The sequence below is a fragment of the Cajanus cajan genome, chromosome 7, assembly GCF_000230855.2.
Source record: "Cajanus cajan strain Asha chromosome 7, NIPB_CcT2T_4, whole genome shotgun sequence".
Taxonomy (NCBI): Eukaryota; Viridiplantae; Streptophyta; class Magnoliopsida; order Fabales; family Fabaceae; genus Cajanus; species Cajanus cajan.
The window spans coordinates 46,827,960-46,844,214 of record NC_138523.1 but is presented as its reverse complement, the minus strand read 5'-3'; the positions used below and the strand labels follow the sequence as shown (position 1 = coordinate 46,844,214).

The window sequence follows — 16,255 nt, the reverse complement described above, 5'->3', positions numbered from 1 at the left end:
GTTTATCATAGCAATACACAAGTTACCTAACATAATCATATGTACTATAAGAATAGTAAATAATTTTTCCTTTGAATGTCATAATCTGTTTAATAAATTATCAAATTGAGTTGATAAAACTTAAATTATATATTTCTCTAGGAAAAAACAAAACACTACGGATCTTTAGGAAAAGGATGATATGCCATTTTCTCTTCACTGTATAACAAAAGAAAAAACTTTGAAAGTTTAATACAATTGACCGTGATGATAAAATTTGTAAAGGGAAAAAATAACAAACATGGAAACATAAAACTCAAGGAAAAAAAAAAACTCCACAATTTTTTTTTTACAGAAATTTAATTTGTTACGGATAATTCTATGTATATGAACAAGAACAATAATCTGCACCTGCTCGTACCTTGTACAAGGCACTTGCTATTCTTAGTTTCTTACTAAACAAATATCAGGGGAACCTCTCTCTAGAGCACACATGAGTGGACATTTACCGTCAACATGGCCTCTTCCAATATTATACCGCTTGCACATTCAGGGGCTAGTATCCACAAGCATCCATAACCTTTCATTCACCTGCAGTTATGTATACGATGATATCCATTTAGGCCTAATAAAACCAAATGCAAGAAATAGCATATCCGCTGTTATGATGACATGCAAAGTTTTTTTATGTTATTATATAAGATTTATCATACCATCCAAAGAAAGCTTCCCAAACAAACTGTCGAACCAACTTCGCTTAATATTTCCAAATTCCAACATATCATCCCATTTAAGAGGCCATTAGGCGTTACAGTAAAGACAAGAGCCACTTCATCTCAGAGAAAATTAATTTATTTATGAAAAATGGAGATGGTAGGAGTTCAACACTTGTGGCCGGGTCAGAAGCACCAATATTATTTCGAGGGCCAACTTTCCTTTAATCTTAAAACCCATTTGATAGTCAGATATATATAAGAGTAGAATAAGATACGAACATGATAAGTTTTAGTCCTATTCATGATAAGAACAATATAAATTATGTTCAAATGATAAAATTACTGTTTCATTAAAATTTCCCAAATTTAAAAAAAGTAACTTTAATTTAATTTTTATAAATTACAAAATTATATAAAAGGATTATAATTTTAAAAATATTATATATTTTTTCTGATAACAATAGTAGTAGCAAACTAGTAATGAGTGTTTCACAATAAACCTAAGTTTTTTTACAATAAAGTAAGTTTGTTTTAATACATGGAGAATGAACTCAGGTCAGGTGCTGAATATTATTTTCTATCCATAAGAATTATAATAACATTGATAGACTTCGAATTTAAGATCCTGCATATACAATTCCATATTTCCAATCTCTCATCATCATTATGCCGGTCTTAGTGGTTCAGGTGCTGAATATTATTACTAAATGCAAGCTTATAAAATACCCACAAAGCAAAAGAATTATCCCACCAAGTGCAATCAGCTACCTGGATCACGTCATTTGGCTCGTATCAAAGACAACAAAAAATGAATATTGGAGAAAAATGAAGTCTGTAGTGTAATTACCAAATCGATGCTTAATTAGGCAATGCCAATATCATTATAAGAGATATAAACATCCAGCTGCTTGAGTAAACCACGTTAATTAAATGAATATATAGCTGTAAACCAACCTAATTAATCTCAGAAAGGGGCCTCTAGTGATTCTTCCCAGACATCTCCACTGGCATTTGACATATCTTCACCATCTTCTTCCATGGAAAGCCTAATATACTCTCTGTGTGCAAAACGATCCCACTCTGTCAAATTTGGATCCTCGCGTTCCTAAACCAAATGCCCTCCTTGTAATCAGAATTTACCAACAAACATTTCTGAAAGCTTAATTGTCAGTGATATAGGACCACAAACTTGCTTTTACCTGACGTATGAGAAATGGATCACGAGTCTCAAAAGCAATAAACTTGTTGAGATTGAAAAGAATATTGAAAACATTTCCAGAAAGTTTGCTGCCTTTAACATCTCGTAATGTGATATATCCCTCATTCTGCAAATTAGGACAGTTACCATTTGCTAAACTGCAGAGGAATGAAACAAAAACAAGTAAAAAGAACAAGAACAAAGAGAAACCTCTGGTCCAATCATATCAACAATCTGACACAATATATCTTCGAACAGTACAGGCTCTTGAGCCATGCACTCCATCCGATGCAACTGTTCCTCATAAAAGAACTGCATTTCATTTGGCGTCAGCACTCCATTTCCATCCAAATCAATGCATTTGAACCTACAAGAATTAAAATATATATATATATATATATATATATATTAATATTGAATTTGTGACCATTCACCGATATAGTAATGTTTTTAATGAGAAATAATAGACATTTCTTAACATATATTGTGCACTAATGTAATGTATGCATATTTTTTTAAGTTTAGGTTAACATATCTAAATCATATCATATTTTTGAATTTTTAAGAATTTCTCATATCCCCATATCAGTGTTATGTCTCGAGTAAAAAGCATGCTTATATTAAACTGCAGGTCAATAGATCACAAGAATTGTGATTTAATAAAATTACCAACTGAACAATTACAATGAGAAAGAAGAGCATAACGAAAATGAAGTATTGTAACAAAAGAACTAAACCACTGATGAAGTACCTATTTCACAAAAATAGCATGATGTCTTATAAAAGAAACTTATAATACAAGGCAGGAAAATGGTATATTTAGAACCAAAGAAACCAACATCAAAATTTTCCATGTTATTATTATTATTAGAAAATTTTCAGTTTAAGTCATACAGTTGAGAAAATAACTTGCATCCATCTATGATCCAAGCTGTCATATACTCATATATCAGTCAAGATGTATTACTTTCTATTGCTGCTGAAAGATCTCCAGTATTTAAGAAGGGTAGGAACTAGTAAGTATACCAGTATTCTAGACTAGGCTCAGATGACTTATCTTCCTCAGCAAGTATAAAATAAACAAAATCTTCATAATTCATCTTCCCTTCAACTTTACTGGTAAATTTCCTTGGAACCTGGCACAGTTTAGGCAACATAATAGAAAAAATAAACTAAAAAACAGAACTGATTTGATTTATTCAAATAATCAATTCTCTTGTTTGGAAGCCATTCTTCAAGAAAGATAATTGAAAGGGTTTGCAACTCAAATTCCATATTTGGGATACCTCAAAAATTAATGGAACTCATTTTGTTTAAGAAATTTAATTTATTACCCTAGAACATACAGAAAGCATAAACTGATAAAGGCAAAATTATCGATTCAAATAATTAAAACTAAAATCAAATCAAACCCAACCAGCTTTGAGTGGATTCTAACCACATGCAACTTAAATCAAAAAGGATTTCAAAATCAAATAAAATCAATTTCTATATTATGATTGTCCAAATAAAGAAATTTATTTATAAATCAAATCAATTCGTAAAATTTGTTGTTCCACACACTATCAATTTTCAGAATGTGTGTTGCTATATCTATACACAATAGAGCTAAACTTGGCACACTGGCAAAGATGTAAAATACCAACAGACCTGGGAAAAAATTCTATCAACAATCCGATAGGTAAGAGAATGGTTGCCATATTTAATAAGGTTCTCTCTATCAATGAAAAAGTCATGATCTGTGTCGAGCTCCCAAAATTTGCAGTAAATGACATAAAAGTGCTCATATGAGAAGTACCTGAAATTCCATAAGAGAATCAATGAAGAAAATACACACACACAAAAAAAAAAAAGAATTTTACAGAGAAAACTCAATTGAAAATGAAAGTCAATCATGGACTTGCAAGTTGCAACATCTTTGGGATCAAATTACTTGAGTGTCAAGATTGAACATTGACCAAGCACAACATGTAAGAAGAATAAAGGAAGCTGCCCACAAATTTAACGTTGCTAATTTGCACCCAATATTGAAATGGGATAGAGCTGTTTTAGTGTACTGACTGTTCTGTTATTCAGTTAGAATAACAACTGGTAGTGGTGATTCAGCTCAGTTAGATGGATAGATTTCTGTTAACCTTCAGTTAGTTAGATGTGTGTGTGTGTATATATATATATATATATGCAAATCTAGCTAACACAAAACACAATTAATCAGAATCAGAATTCAGAGAATCTGCATTTTCTCCAAACTTCTCTTTTCATTTTACTAAACTTTCTAGCATTTTCTCTTCTGACCTTGAATTCTATCAAGCTATGTTCTTGATTTCTCTTTGGAATCCTGTTTGTCAATGAGGTTAAGAAAGTTTTGACCCCTAAAATTAAGGACCATAATGTGGGCGATGAATTATGGGAAGAGATTGGTCGCTAAGTAGGTTGATCAAATATTCCAGTATTATTCCTCCAGCAGTTTATATGATAGGAACTGAGATGAACAGTTGTTGCAGTTGTGTAGAAAATAGCTGCTGGTAGTTAGTTTTTTGTTAGAAACTGCATGATGGCAGTTATTTGTAGAAAATAATTGGTGGTAGTTATGTATTAGAAGTATATATCTGATTGTAGGTTGTGTAATTAAGCAGTGTGAAGTTATTTGCAATTTGTGGACAGAGAATATTCTATGTAGAAGACTTCTGTTGCTGGGACAGCAATGGTATTGTTGTATTTTGTATGATTTCAGTGTTCAATATGAATGTTTATTACTTGTATTAATTATTGTTCTATCGTCATATATATCTGATTGTAGGTTGTGTAATTAAGCAGTGTGAAGTTATTTGCAATTTGTGGACAGAGAATATTCTATGTAGAAGACTTCTGTTGCTGGGACAGCAATGGTATTGTTGTATTTTGTATGATTTCAGTGTTCAATATGAATGTTTATTACTTGTATTAATTATTGTTCTATCGTCATAGATATGAAAGCATAAGCCAAAGGCAATTGTTCCTGTTAGGATGATCAAATATTCTTGTGTTATTCCTCCAGCAGTTGGTATAAATTGAGATTTGAGGCATAAGCTTGAGGCAATTGCTTGTTCGTCAACCTGAAATGTTTCTATATATTGTCTCTCCCTATCCAACTCTTCCAAATTTCTCTTTTCTACACAATTTTTCAACACAGCTCAAGGCTGTTTCGAGGGAATAGCTCTATATATACAAAGATTGGTCAGCATACTGTATTCATGGGGCTTCTTTAATTTAAGAACATTTATTATTATTATTTTTAGTTACAAAAATGGTACCTTATTTTCTATTTTTGAAGGTTTGTATAGGAAGCTTTTATTTTATTTTATTTTTTTCAACGCAGCTCAAGGCTGTTTCAAGGGAATAGCTCTTATATATGAAAAGATTGGGCAGCATATTGCATTCATGGGGCTTGTTTAATTTGAGAACATTTTGTTTTATTTTTAGTTACAAAAATGGTACCTTATTTTCTATTTTTCAAAGGTTTGTATAGGAATACAAAACATTTTCTCAAAGTAAACAGACCCTTAATTTTCTTTGTTCGTGTGTTTTAAGGTAGCCTTTCACAATACAAGAGTAGGAGGTAAAAACAATTCATTGAATTCAACAATGGCAAGGAGTAAGATCATTTTCACAGGGCAAGGGCATTATTCTATAGGAGTTCCTACTTCCTACCAACAAACAACAGAAGGAAATTTCCAGGACAACAAGGACATGCTTTCAATAGAAAATCTAGTGATTTGTCAGCTAAAAGCCTTTACCTCAGAACTTTGTTAATGTCCTCTTCCTCATCTACATGTAGCATTGCATCAATTAGGTTCCCACGTTTCAACTCCCTCAGTGTGAGTCGGCCATTTCCTGATCTATTCATGTAGTAAAATATTCTATGTATGACAGTCTCAGCTGTTTAAGGACAAAACATGTATCATGAGAAATACCCTGAGAACTTTTTTGATAACCCATAGAAAAATAGTGAACATAATACATTAAAAATTTGAAATTCTTAGATTGAACCTCAGTAAGACAAAAAATTCCTGAGACATAATATACCTATTATGGTGATTCAATTGTGCTAATTATATTATGTATGAGAACCACCCTGAACTAAAGACACTTGAAATCCCAAATATAAACCCTAATACCAAATTATAATTGTTATAACTATATTTTTTTGGTTTCCCAGATCATCCTCCAACTAGGTAGGTGAGAAACTAATTTCCCAAGGTTGAGTCAAGTGCTAAAGCAAGCACCCCTTCCGGTAGTCATTTTTCCATACCAATGAATCTTGGGATTAAACCCAATACCACATGCTTAATGGATCCAATCTCCTTCTACTTGGACCAACACACGTGACACATCAATGCATTATAACTTGATATAAATATCATAAAGATTATTCCCTCAATGAATTAAGATAAAAGGGCAATAGTACACATGTAGTGAAATATGGTAACCATAAAATCTATAAAATATATATATATATATATATAAACTTAAGAAAGAAAAAAAAAAAAAAAGAGACTTGAAGGAGGCACAATATATCTCTGCAAATGAATTTTTTTGTTTATATACAAAGTATCACTGAACCACGTTATTAATGTGTTAAGAATAAGGGGTGTTTTATCTCATAATAGTGAGCCAAAAGTCAGACATGCACAGATATAATCCTGTAACCCTAGTTTATACTTGAATATATACACAGGCACAGGGAACCTAATTTTTCAAATTAGTCAATGACTCTGATACAATCTAGTAACCCTAGTTCATTTTTAATTAATATTTTTCTTGCACTCCCTTTCTAGGTGTTATCTAGAGCTGGTTTCTCTAAGGAACCCAAGCTAACATCAGCTGCAGTGAAATAAATAAATAACAAAAAAAAAAGATCAAGTTATCTCTTAAAAGAGGACAAAAATCCTCTCCTTAGGCTCTCTACAAGGTGGATAATGGCCTGATTCAAAACAGAGAAGTTACAAATATAATAAATATTAGGACAAAATAGTGTTTTAGTTTAGGTTGAGTCCAGGAGTTTTGTTTGTTTCTGCTCTGTTTTTTAAAATATCGAACAAAATTAAGATTGGTGTTGATTTCTTGATGTGAGGGTGCTGCCCTGTTCTTGTTGTGAATGTGCTCTTATGATGTATTGGTATTTATAATGATATTTTCAATTCCAAACAAGGATAAAAAATGTATTCCATCTTGACTATTTTACAAGTAGAATGTCGGTCGTGGGTCGTCAGACAGCCTGCATTCTATCATATGCCCACTCCAAAAGAAAAAAGTGGGAAAAAGAAAATACTAAAGGAAATCATATCTTAATTGGAAAGTCTTATTGCCAGACATTCAATCAGAAAATAGCCCCAAAATAACAAATATACCAATAGCAGACATTCCAACCATGCCAATCAGAACTAAATGCCCTTCAAAAAATTTAGGTGCTAGTGACTAGGAGATTATTGATTTACCTAAAACAAATTTTTAGAAATAAAGGCACCCAATACACAATTATTAATTTAATTAATATGATCGTACCATATCTTTCCTGAAATTCAGGCGTGCTTTGCAAAAACTCCAATCCAGGATGAGTTGACAATAAATCCCTCAGGACAGGTTTGAAATCATCCTACAACCAAAATAGAAAATGTGAATGCAATTAATATCTATTTTAAAAGCCCTTAGTAATTCATGTTGAGAGATAGCAAATAGCAAAAATACTTGGGAGTACAGGTATGATAGCTTATAAAACAAAGCAAACCTGTACAAGATATGATCGATATGGTTGCTTCAGTATGGTATATATTTGTGTGGCTAAATCCATAGCTAACATATTGCCCCGAATCCAATAGTCTATAAATTGATCCCTGCAATATATGTGAAGAAATAGAGACATAAGTTCAATAGGCAGTAACACCGATACCAAATATACTCAAACAGCTTCATAGTAAATTACGATATCTAATCTAATCTATTAACAATCCATTACTCTAGGAAAGTCGGACAAGATCCATTAAGATAAAACACATTTTACACAAATAATAATAATAATAATCATCATCGTCATAAAAATCACAGTGGAAAATAGAGGGTGATATCCACTCCAGCTACATGTTGAAAATAATAATGCAATTCATCTCAAAACAGACAAAATAAAACTAAAAAAATAAAACAATGAACAACTATTAAAAATATCTTATAAGCACATTCAACTTTATGTCCATATGGTATCGAGCAGGCAAGGAATTTCACTCCTTAATATTCTTTTGCATTACAAACTAATTAGTGGTATGAAATAAATAACAGTGACAATGCAAATATCAAATGACTCGCATAAGCACAATATACTTCAGACTCAAGAAAAACTTAACAACTGCATTGTACACTCCTGCAGCTAGATATTCATGCTATAGCATTTTTCGGGGTGGCTGCTCTGCACCACTATCCACTATTGACTACTATGACCGTGGTTGAGATTAATTTTAACATACATTCTAATTGCAGTCAACAGTTAAAAATTAATTTTATCAAAATGGATTCTACCCAGTTTTAAAACAAAACAGCTCTTCTGCATTGAATTCAGACAACAAAATGTGAATTTAATTAAATGAGTCTTAAAAAATAATTCTGAAATCGCCTACCCCAAAAATAGTCAAATTATCAACTGAGGTAGTTCTTTCTCGGGGTTTATGAAGCACACATAAATAGTCATATAGCATAACTCATTCATACAGCAAGTAAACAATTTTCAATAACTCATTATGTGTGCAAACATCTGGCAGATCTGTTATTTTTTACCACTTATATATCAAATGTTACAGAAGTAATATATAAAATAGATTTAGAGCTAAAACTAATAAAAATTCAGAATGCTTCATCTGATGCAATAATCTCATTAAATGAAATGATCGAATAAGGAATATGGTACCTTGTTATGGTTCCAGTAAAATTGACATCAATCTTTTTGAAAAGAGCTGTGGAGAAAAATGAGGGGAGTTTGCATATCTCTTTTGTAACAGACTTAAACTCTGCAAATTAAAATACAAATTAACAAAAGATGAAAAGAGAACTGGCATTTCTGAAGAAAAATCCGTCACAATTGAGAATATAGAACTAATTAACTCACAAATATCATGTTCTCAGCGAGAGTTTCTCACCATGTAACTGCAGACCATCCAAATGACCATAAAATCGGCCATCAATTTGATACAGGAATCTCTCTTTAGTTTCATTTGGAGGTGGACGACCATTTTTGAAGTAGAACTGCAAGCATATTCAAAGTAATGCTAATACTGTAAAACAAGGAATGATTCTTTGCAGATATAATCAAAGAAAAATAAGAAGAAAAAAATAAAGAATTAATGAAGACCTAGACAGAAAATACCTGCGGAATGACCTCCCTTACAGGTTCACTGACTAATTTTAGTGGAGACCCTAATGAAGGACTATTTCTCTGTTTTGTGGTACGTGGGGAACCAGATGAACTGCGTGGTGAAAGTGGTGGTGTACTCCCAGCAGGAAACAAGGAAGGCAGAGAATTGCTTGACAGAGCATTTGTATTTGTTGAGTTCTCAAGTGCACTCAAAGGTACTCCTGACTTTGCATCAGCAAGCAATGACTTAACCTGTTTTCATAATGCATCAATTAAAAAATTAAACAGACATAGATGAAAGAAGCATATCAAAAATACACCTAGAAGAATTTAAAATAAAATAAAATAAAAAATAATGGTGTTTTGGAGATGGCAATTCAAAAATAGAATAAAACATCTCTAGTAATATTACTGCATAACTTGGGAACCTTATACTCTACAGCCTCACTATTAAATTTACACTATTCATCGGGAGTTTATTCCTGTTATATGGTTATTTAAAGTTTTATGACAACATTTAGTGCATCTAGAATAAAATGCCCACTTCTGCTTACAAGCGATTTTTACAAAACATTTATTCTACAAACACACATAACTCAAAATTCAGCCTGGTGTTGTGTGAATCATGTGAAAGTTAAACCACTTCCACCACAATTAGAATGCATGAGAATATTGAACAAAGGAAGCAATGAGCAGCAGAAACACAAGGAATATTCATCCCAGTCATCAAAGGCTGGAAAAAAGTCTATTGGCATCCAATTATTTAATTTATTAAATAAGCATAAAAGACAAAATTTTCCCTAATTACTTATTCCAGGCCAGGCCAACTATTGACTTTCCAGGTATCACAGAAGACTTGTTCATTGTCCTAAATAGTTTTAGGACGAGAAAAGTAAATAATAAAGAGCAACATATCCCCTTAACCTAATATTGACTAAGAAAATAAAAAAGAAAGCCTTGGTTTTTCATTGTCAACACAATGCTAAAAATGTCATATCCAACACTGTTACTGTTCAAAATTAGAGTTTAGTTTTCCTCTTTTTGTTATTGACATAGATCTTTCTCCTTTCTCTAGTTAAACTATTATTCATAAATATTATTTCTATGAAATTTGTACAATGGAAAAAATAAACTTATGTGTGCATGCTGATTGCTCTTAAAAATCTAAATTTAACTAAATTATGAATACCACACTCCTCCGTTTCCAGATGAAGTACTGATCAAAACTTAATATTTAGCAACTTTTAAATAATTCAATTTAATTTAATTCCTCTGAACAAATTAGGGCTGTAATTGTAAATGAACCTTATTAGAGATAATTGGCTTATACACCAAAGCATCACTTGGAATACCTTGTACTAACATTATCCATTGGCATGCAATAAACGCTAGTGCTTAAGATGCCTAATGATAAACTACAACCATCAAGCTACAAAGTATCAACAGAATCTCTCATCAATATCAGTCTTCTCCTCACATGATCTAGCATGAAAGCATATCAGCATAAGAGCTGTATAACTCCTAAACTAAAACCCCTCTATCAGGTGGTGATTAAAATGAACACAAAATAACAGTTGATTGCCTATTGTCAGAACTATTATTCAAAACATTAAAATGGAGAACACCTTTTCTATGGTTGGGTCATTGGAACCTAAAAAGTTCAATTTGAGGCATTGCCGCATTGAAAGGGTCATTTAATGTGTTTAACTTTAACCTATAAAAGCATAACTGGATAGTACCATCTCGAGATCAAAAATCAGAAATCCCTCCCAAGTGGCAATGAACTGAGGGTTTGTACTTGGCACCGTAAACTAAAAGTCTACTTTATAAGGAAGAAGGAATGGCCTAGCAACAAGTTATTCACAAAAGATCATATACAGAAGAGTAAATGAAAACAAATGATGTTTTAATTATAATAACGTAGCTCAAAGGATTCACAGTCTCCAGCAGGATAGAAACAACAAGTCATTAACAAAATAAGGATTAGCAAAATTATTATTCAAAGGACTACTGTACTATTACAGAAGCTTTTTATCTTCAGTTGTTTCTTTTTAACATCTCCAGTCACATTTTAGTTCAATTCTGGTAGCTGAAACCCCCATGTAACAAAACAAAAGCACTCTCAATTTGAGAGTTAAAAAACTCTACACAGCTTTCTCTGCACCATGTCCACTAGTCAAGTGAATAGCCAAAATCATTGATTCATAGAAAAGCATAAGCGGTTCAGTTCAAATGAAGTAGGCATGTATGTATGTATGTACCAGGCGACAAGTATCTGGAAGCGAAAGCCACTGTGTGTATAGCTCATCAACAACATAACGACTCGATTTCAGTGCAAAAGGAGACACCTCTTGAAGCTGCAACAAATCTGTGTCCAGAGACATCAAGTCCTCAGTTTCCTCCACATCCATCACAACACAATTCTACCACTCATGCACTCAACAACAACCCAAATTCAATCACAATTTCACAACCCCGCCAAAAACCCTAAACCCCACTTTTTCAACAATCACTCCGATTCTTCGCCCTACCCTTCTCCTACCACTTGGGTGAGCAAAACCCAGTAACCAAGTTAGCAACTTTCAGCTAAAAACAATCATGGGCACCCATCAACTACGAGTGTTGCTTTGCTTCATTCAAACCCGTGTAGAAAACAAAGGCGCCCGAGAATTGATAATTCCAGGGAATTTGAATGCAGGAGAGGGAAAAGATGGTTGTGGTGAGAATCAGAGAAGGAGAATTCGGGGAGGGAGAAGAAAATTGGAGGGTGAAGAAGAGGGAAAATGAGAAATTAAAAAAAGAAAAAGAGAAAAAAAGAAAACCCTTGTTTGGTTTCGAGGTTTGAAAAGGGGAATGAGGAAGAAGGAAAAGAAGACGGTAGTGAGTGAGTGATGAAAACAGTAGAGAGAGTTGTATTTATCTGTTGTGTGCTGTGCACGCGCACTGTACCAACTGAAACTGCCGAGAACAACGATTAAGCCTAAACCTTTCTTTTCTTTTCTTTTCTTTTCTTTTCTTTTCTCTTCTGGAACAATTTTTTTGAATTTCTTCCGGTGGGAAAATAAATTAAAAATAAAATATCACTATTTTTCAGCCTTGGTGGTTTACTTAGACGAGAGTGGAAAAACTTTAAACCATTTAGTAATAACATGTTTATATTTTCGCTTTGAACTTTAAATAGTAAACTTTTTAGAAAAGAAAAATCATTTATTTTAATTGTATTAAATATGCGTAATGAAATACAGTTTACTTTAAGTTTTCTTTCTTAATGCATTGCAGCTCCAAGGAGTTGCACCAAAAAAAAAAATAAAGTAATCGCTTTGACCTTAAATTTAGAAGCTTTTTTTAGTTATTTATATATATATTTAAAAATTAAAATGACAATGATTGTTTTTTTTTTTTTCAATTTCATCTTTAACATTATTTAACTTTTAATTATTGAATCATACACTATCATAAATATTATCAAATATTAGTCAGATTTTTTATAAAAAAAATAAGTATCAATTTAGTTGATTAATATTTTATACCAATAATTTAATTATAAGAAGAAAATAAATAAGTATTGAAATATTATTTTTAAATAGAAAATAAGTTTTATATTAAAAATACATGTTCACATATAATAGAATCATTTATGTATATTACTATAAAATTATAGTTTAAATTTATTTTAAAAAAATCAACATGTCGTAAGTTTTTTTTTTTAATTATTTTATCCATTACTTTAAAGTCAAATAATAAATTATTACGAAAATCGAAGTTTAAAAAACTTTTAAGTAAACTTATACTTTACATATCCTCATCGCACATGCTTTGAATTTTTTTTTATTTATATATGTTTTGGATATTTCGATACATTACTAATGATTATAGCACTAATTATTTGATAAACATGACGGGAAAGAAAAAAATAATTAAATTAGAGCATTACTAATGATTACATTGTTATATTGTTAAGATGATAAATGTTGAAAATGTTTTAAATATGTAAGCATAGTGTTGTCAAGTTGTGTTAATCAACTTAGGACTTATACAACTCATTTATTAATCAACTAACAACTGAAAAACATGAATATCATCATATAACGTATCAAGTCACAAGATATAGATTCATCATTATATATTATCATTCATACAATTTATTCATCATCATTCAATTATTAAAATAATAACTTTCATCATGCAACTTGCATTCGACGCCACTCACAGATGTCCAACACCATTGAGGCAGGGGACTCCCTATATCATCCACGTCCAACGATAAATTACCTGTGCTTGATGTGGTTGAGATAGGGACTCTCTCACTCTCTCAAGTCTAGCATGGCAAAACCCATGCCCAACCCCAATCAGGTAGAGGGTCTTTACCTAACTTACATCTGGTGCCACTCAGATTAGCACTTGATAAGAATTTAGGCAAAGATAAGTCTCTCTTTTCATGTTTGACGTCATTCAACTTACACACGACATGATTTCAACCTAAGATGATTCTTTGTCCTCATGCTCGATGTCACCAATACTATGTCTGACATAAGTAAGATAGAGACCCCTTTTTGGAGTCATGCTGTCACCTTGAAGGTATGTCTGTTGCGATATCAACTTTTACACTTATGCAAAAACTGATTTCATCGAATCCACTTGAAATCCAACCCAAAACTCACATGTAAAGCATTATATAACATATAAGTATCATGGATATCTCAAAAATAACTTTATTTATAACATGCAACCACTTTAGAGCAAGAATCATCGTATCCTTCTCATACAAAAACCTTAAGGACACCACAACTTCATAAATCATCAACACATGGATTCAAACCATAACAACAAGGAATTTAAAGGTCCTAAACAATAATCATCATCATGCACAAAAAAAATTCAATCACAAAGCTTCCCTTACCTCTTGGAGCACTAAAACAACAAGAAGAAAAAAGAAGTATAATTGTAGAACATTTACACCAGATGCAGAATTAACACACAACGAGTGCAAGCAGAACGGACCATTTTGGTTTCAGAACGGGCCGTTCCAGATGCATTAAAGAAGAAAGAGGAGGAGGAGGAGGAGGACAACAACATACATATGGAACCTTGCCACCTATGCATTTACGTGACATCCACGTGGCCAACAGTGAACTCCGTTTAAGAAATTTGGACAGAAGGTCCAACATTGCAGTCATTTAAATTATTAGGGACTAAATTGAAATAAAAAATTAAAATAAGACTAAATTAAAACTTTAAAATATTATAAGGAACTAAATTAGGTTTTTAATATACTTTCAAATAGTTATTTATCCTTTTAGTTTAGTTATATAACTAATATAACAATATCATTTAAATTCATATAGCAAAAATGACCATTTATTCTTATTCCAACACTTGGTTCAAATCTTGAAGCAGTCAACCAAATAGCATTGATTGTTATTTATGGCTTGGATGGCATAGAGTTATTACATGGCAATAGCCTAGCTTCACTATCAAGGCTTAGTGTATATCTTTGTTTCTGCAAAATTAAAATCAATCATTTTCATTGGTCCTGCATAGTAAATCATACGTTGATTTTATATTTGGATTTTGTGCTGTGTCGAGACATAATCAAACATACGCGTTTGGATGAACATTTGAAGTTTTGATTTTTATATAATTTATTTTATTTAGAAAAATATTTATATTTAAAAACTTTAATGTCAAAAGCGGATAGGGATGAGCTACAGTTTGAAAATAACTGCAGGGTATGCAGTTCAGATTTTCACCATACATATACATCAATGTTTCGGATTCATGCCATTCAAATATAAACCGCACAAGATCTTGATCCGTGAAAAGTAAGTTTGTGGTCAAATTTAGTCTAAAATTGTGAGTATTATGCAAAAAAAAAACATTTATGTAAAAATGCATATCTGAATGTTAAGTTTGTTTTTAGGTATTCCTTGATTTACAATGGTCCTTCATTGACAATCCTCATAAAATACATTTTTAAAATATTATTTCATTATATATAACGGTTATCAATAGAGAACTATACTGGTAGTTATCTAAAAACCATTTTATAGAAAATTGTAATAAAATAAGGAGTTAAAAAAGAATTCAAATCCTACTATGCACAGCCTTCAATAGGGAAATCAATCATCTTTTATAATGTTGAAGTTGTCTTTCAAACAAATATTTTCATGTGAATTTGAAACCTTGCGAGCAAACAAGATCAGTCTTGTTTATCACTTAAAATTACTCCTTGTAAGTGACCTTTTTAATTTAATTTTTGAAGACGATATGTCTGTTTTGAAAACAATATCATTACGATAAATAATGATTATTTTTTAAAATTTTATTTGCGATTTGTCTATGTAGCAAAGGGTCAGAAGAACAAAAGAGAACATTTGAATTTATTCTTTGTATTTCAGGGAATTAGTTATCAATAAAAAGATACTTTGGGCAATAAATAAATAAATAAATAAAATCAAGCTTGGTTTGTTTTCGGTAAGAATATGACACCTCCTTGATGGGTTAAAAGTTTAACAATGATTCAGACTCGGCTCAATCTCCAAATATTTATTTTCAGAAGTAATTATTTGTTTGCTTAATGAAAAAGGTTTATTTCCTAAGGCATTAAAGAAATTTATTAGTTAGTTTTATTAAAATAAATTTATTAGATATCCTAACTTATTTAATGATTTATCACTTAATTTTAAAATGAAAAAAAAATTAATTTTGATCTCTATAATATTTTTTTTGTTTATCTCTAAAATTTAAAATTACTATTTTTTACCTCTAACAAATTTTTTTAAGGTAAATAACTAACATTTATTTTAAGAATTTATAACTTTTTAGAATATTACACTAATATAATATTATAAACAGTTGTGAGTACAACTTAGATTAGGATAGTCACTTTACCTTTTAATAAATAAGTAATTAAAATAATCATATAATAGTATAAATTAAAAATAATAATTTTAAATTTACAAAGATGTAACTGGTAGTTAAATA

The 16,255-nt window shown here is 31.2% G+C and overlaps 1 protein-coding gene across 2 annotated transcripts; it reads right to left on the bottom strand.

Moving 5' to 3' along the window:
* Positions 1 to 295: 295 nt before the first annotated feature.
* LOC109789678 (serine/threonine protein phosphatase 2A regulatory subunit B''beta) lies at positions 296 to 12,192 on the bottom strand. Of its 2 annotated transcripts, none has more exons than XM_020348703.3 (13): positions 11,533 to 12,188; positions 9,284 to 9,523; positions 9,057 to 9,162; positions 8,828 to 8,927; positions 7,661 to 7,766; positions 7,438 to 7,528; positions 5,670 to 5,811; positions 3,544 to 3,691; positions 2,920 to 3,029; positions 2,104 to 2,260; positions 1,895 to 2,020; positions 1,650 to 1,800; positions 296 to 570 (listed from the first exon to the last, which is right to left on the bottom strand). In XM_020348703.3, the coding sequence occupies exons 1-12, from the start codon at positions 11,680 to 11,682 to the stop codon at positions 1,660 to 1,662; spliced, it is 1,617 nt and encodes a 538-aa protein (XP_020204292.1). In that variant the 5' UTR covers positions 11,683 to 12,188; the 3' UTR covers positions 296 to 570; positions 1,650 to 1,659. The 2 variants fall into 2 exon arrangements, with proteins under 2 accessions (XP_020204292.1, XP_082915997.1); XM_083059871.1 differs by lacking the exon at positions 296 to 570 and adding an exon at positions 1,183 to 1,463 and having other exon boundaries at positions 11,533 to 12,192.
* Positions 12,193 to 16,255: the final 4,063 nt, after the last annotated feature.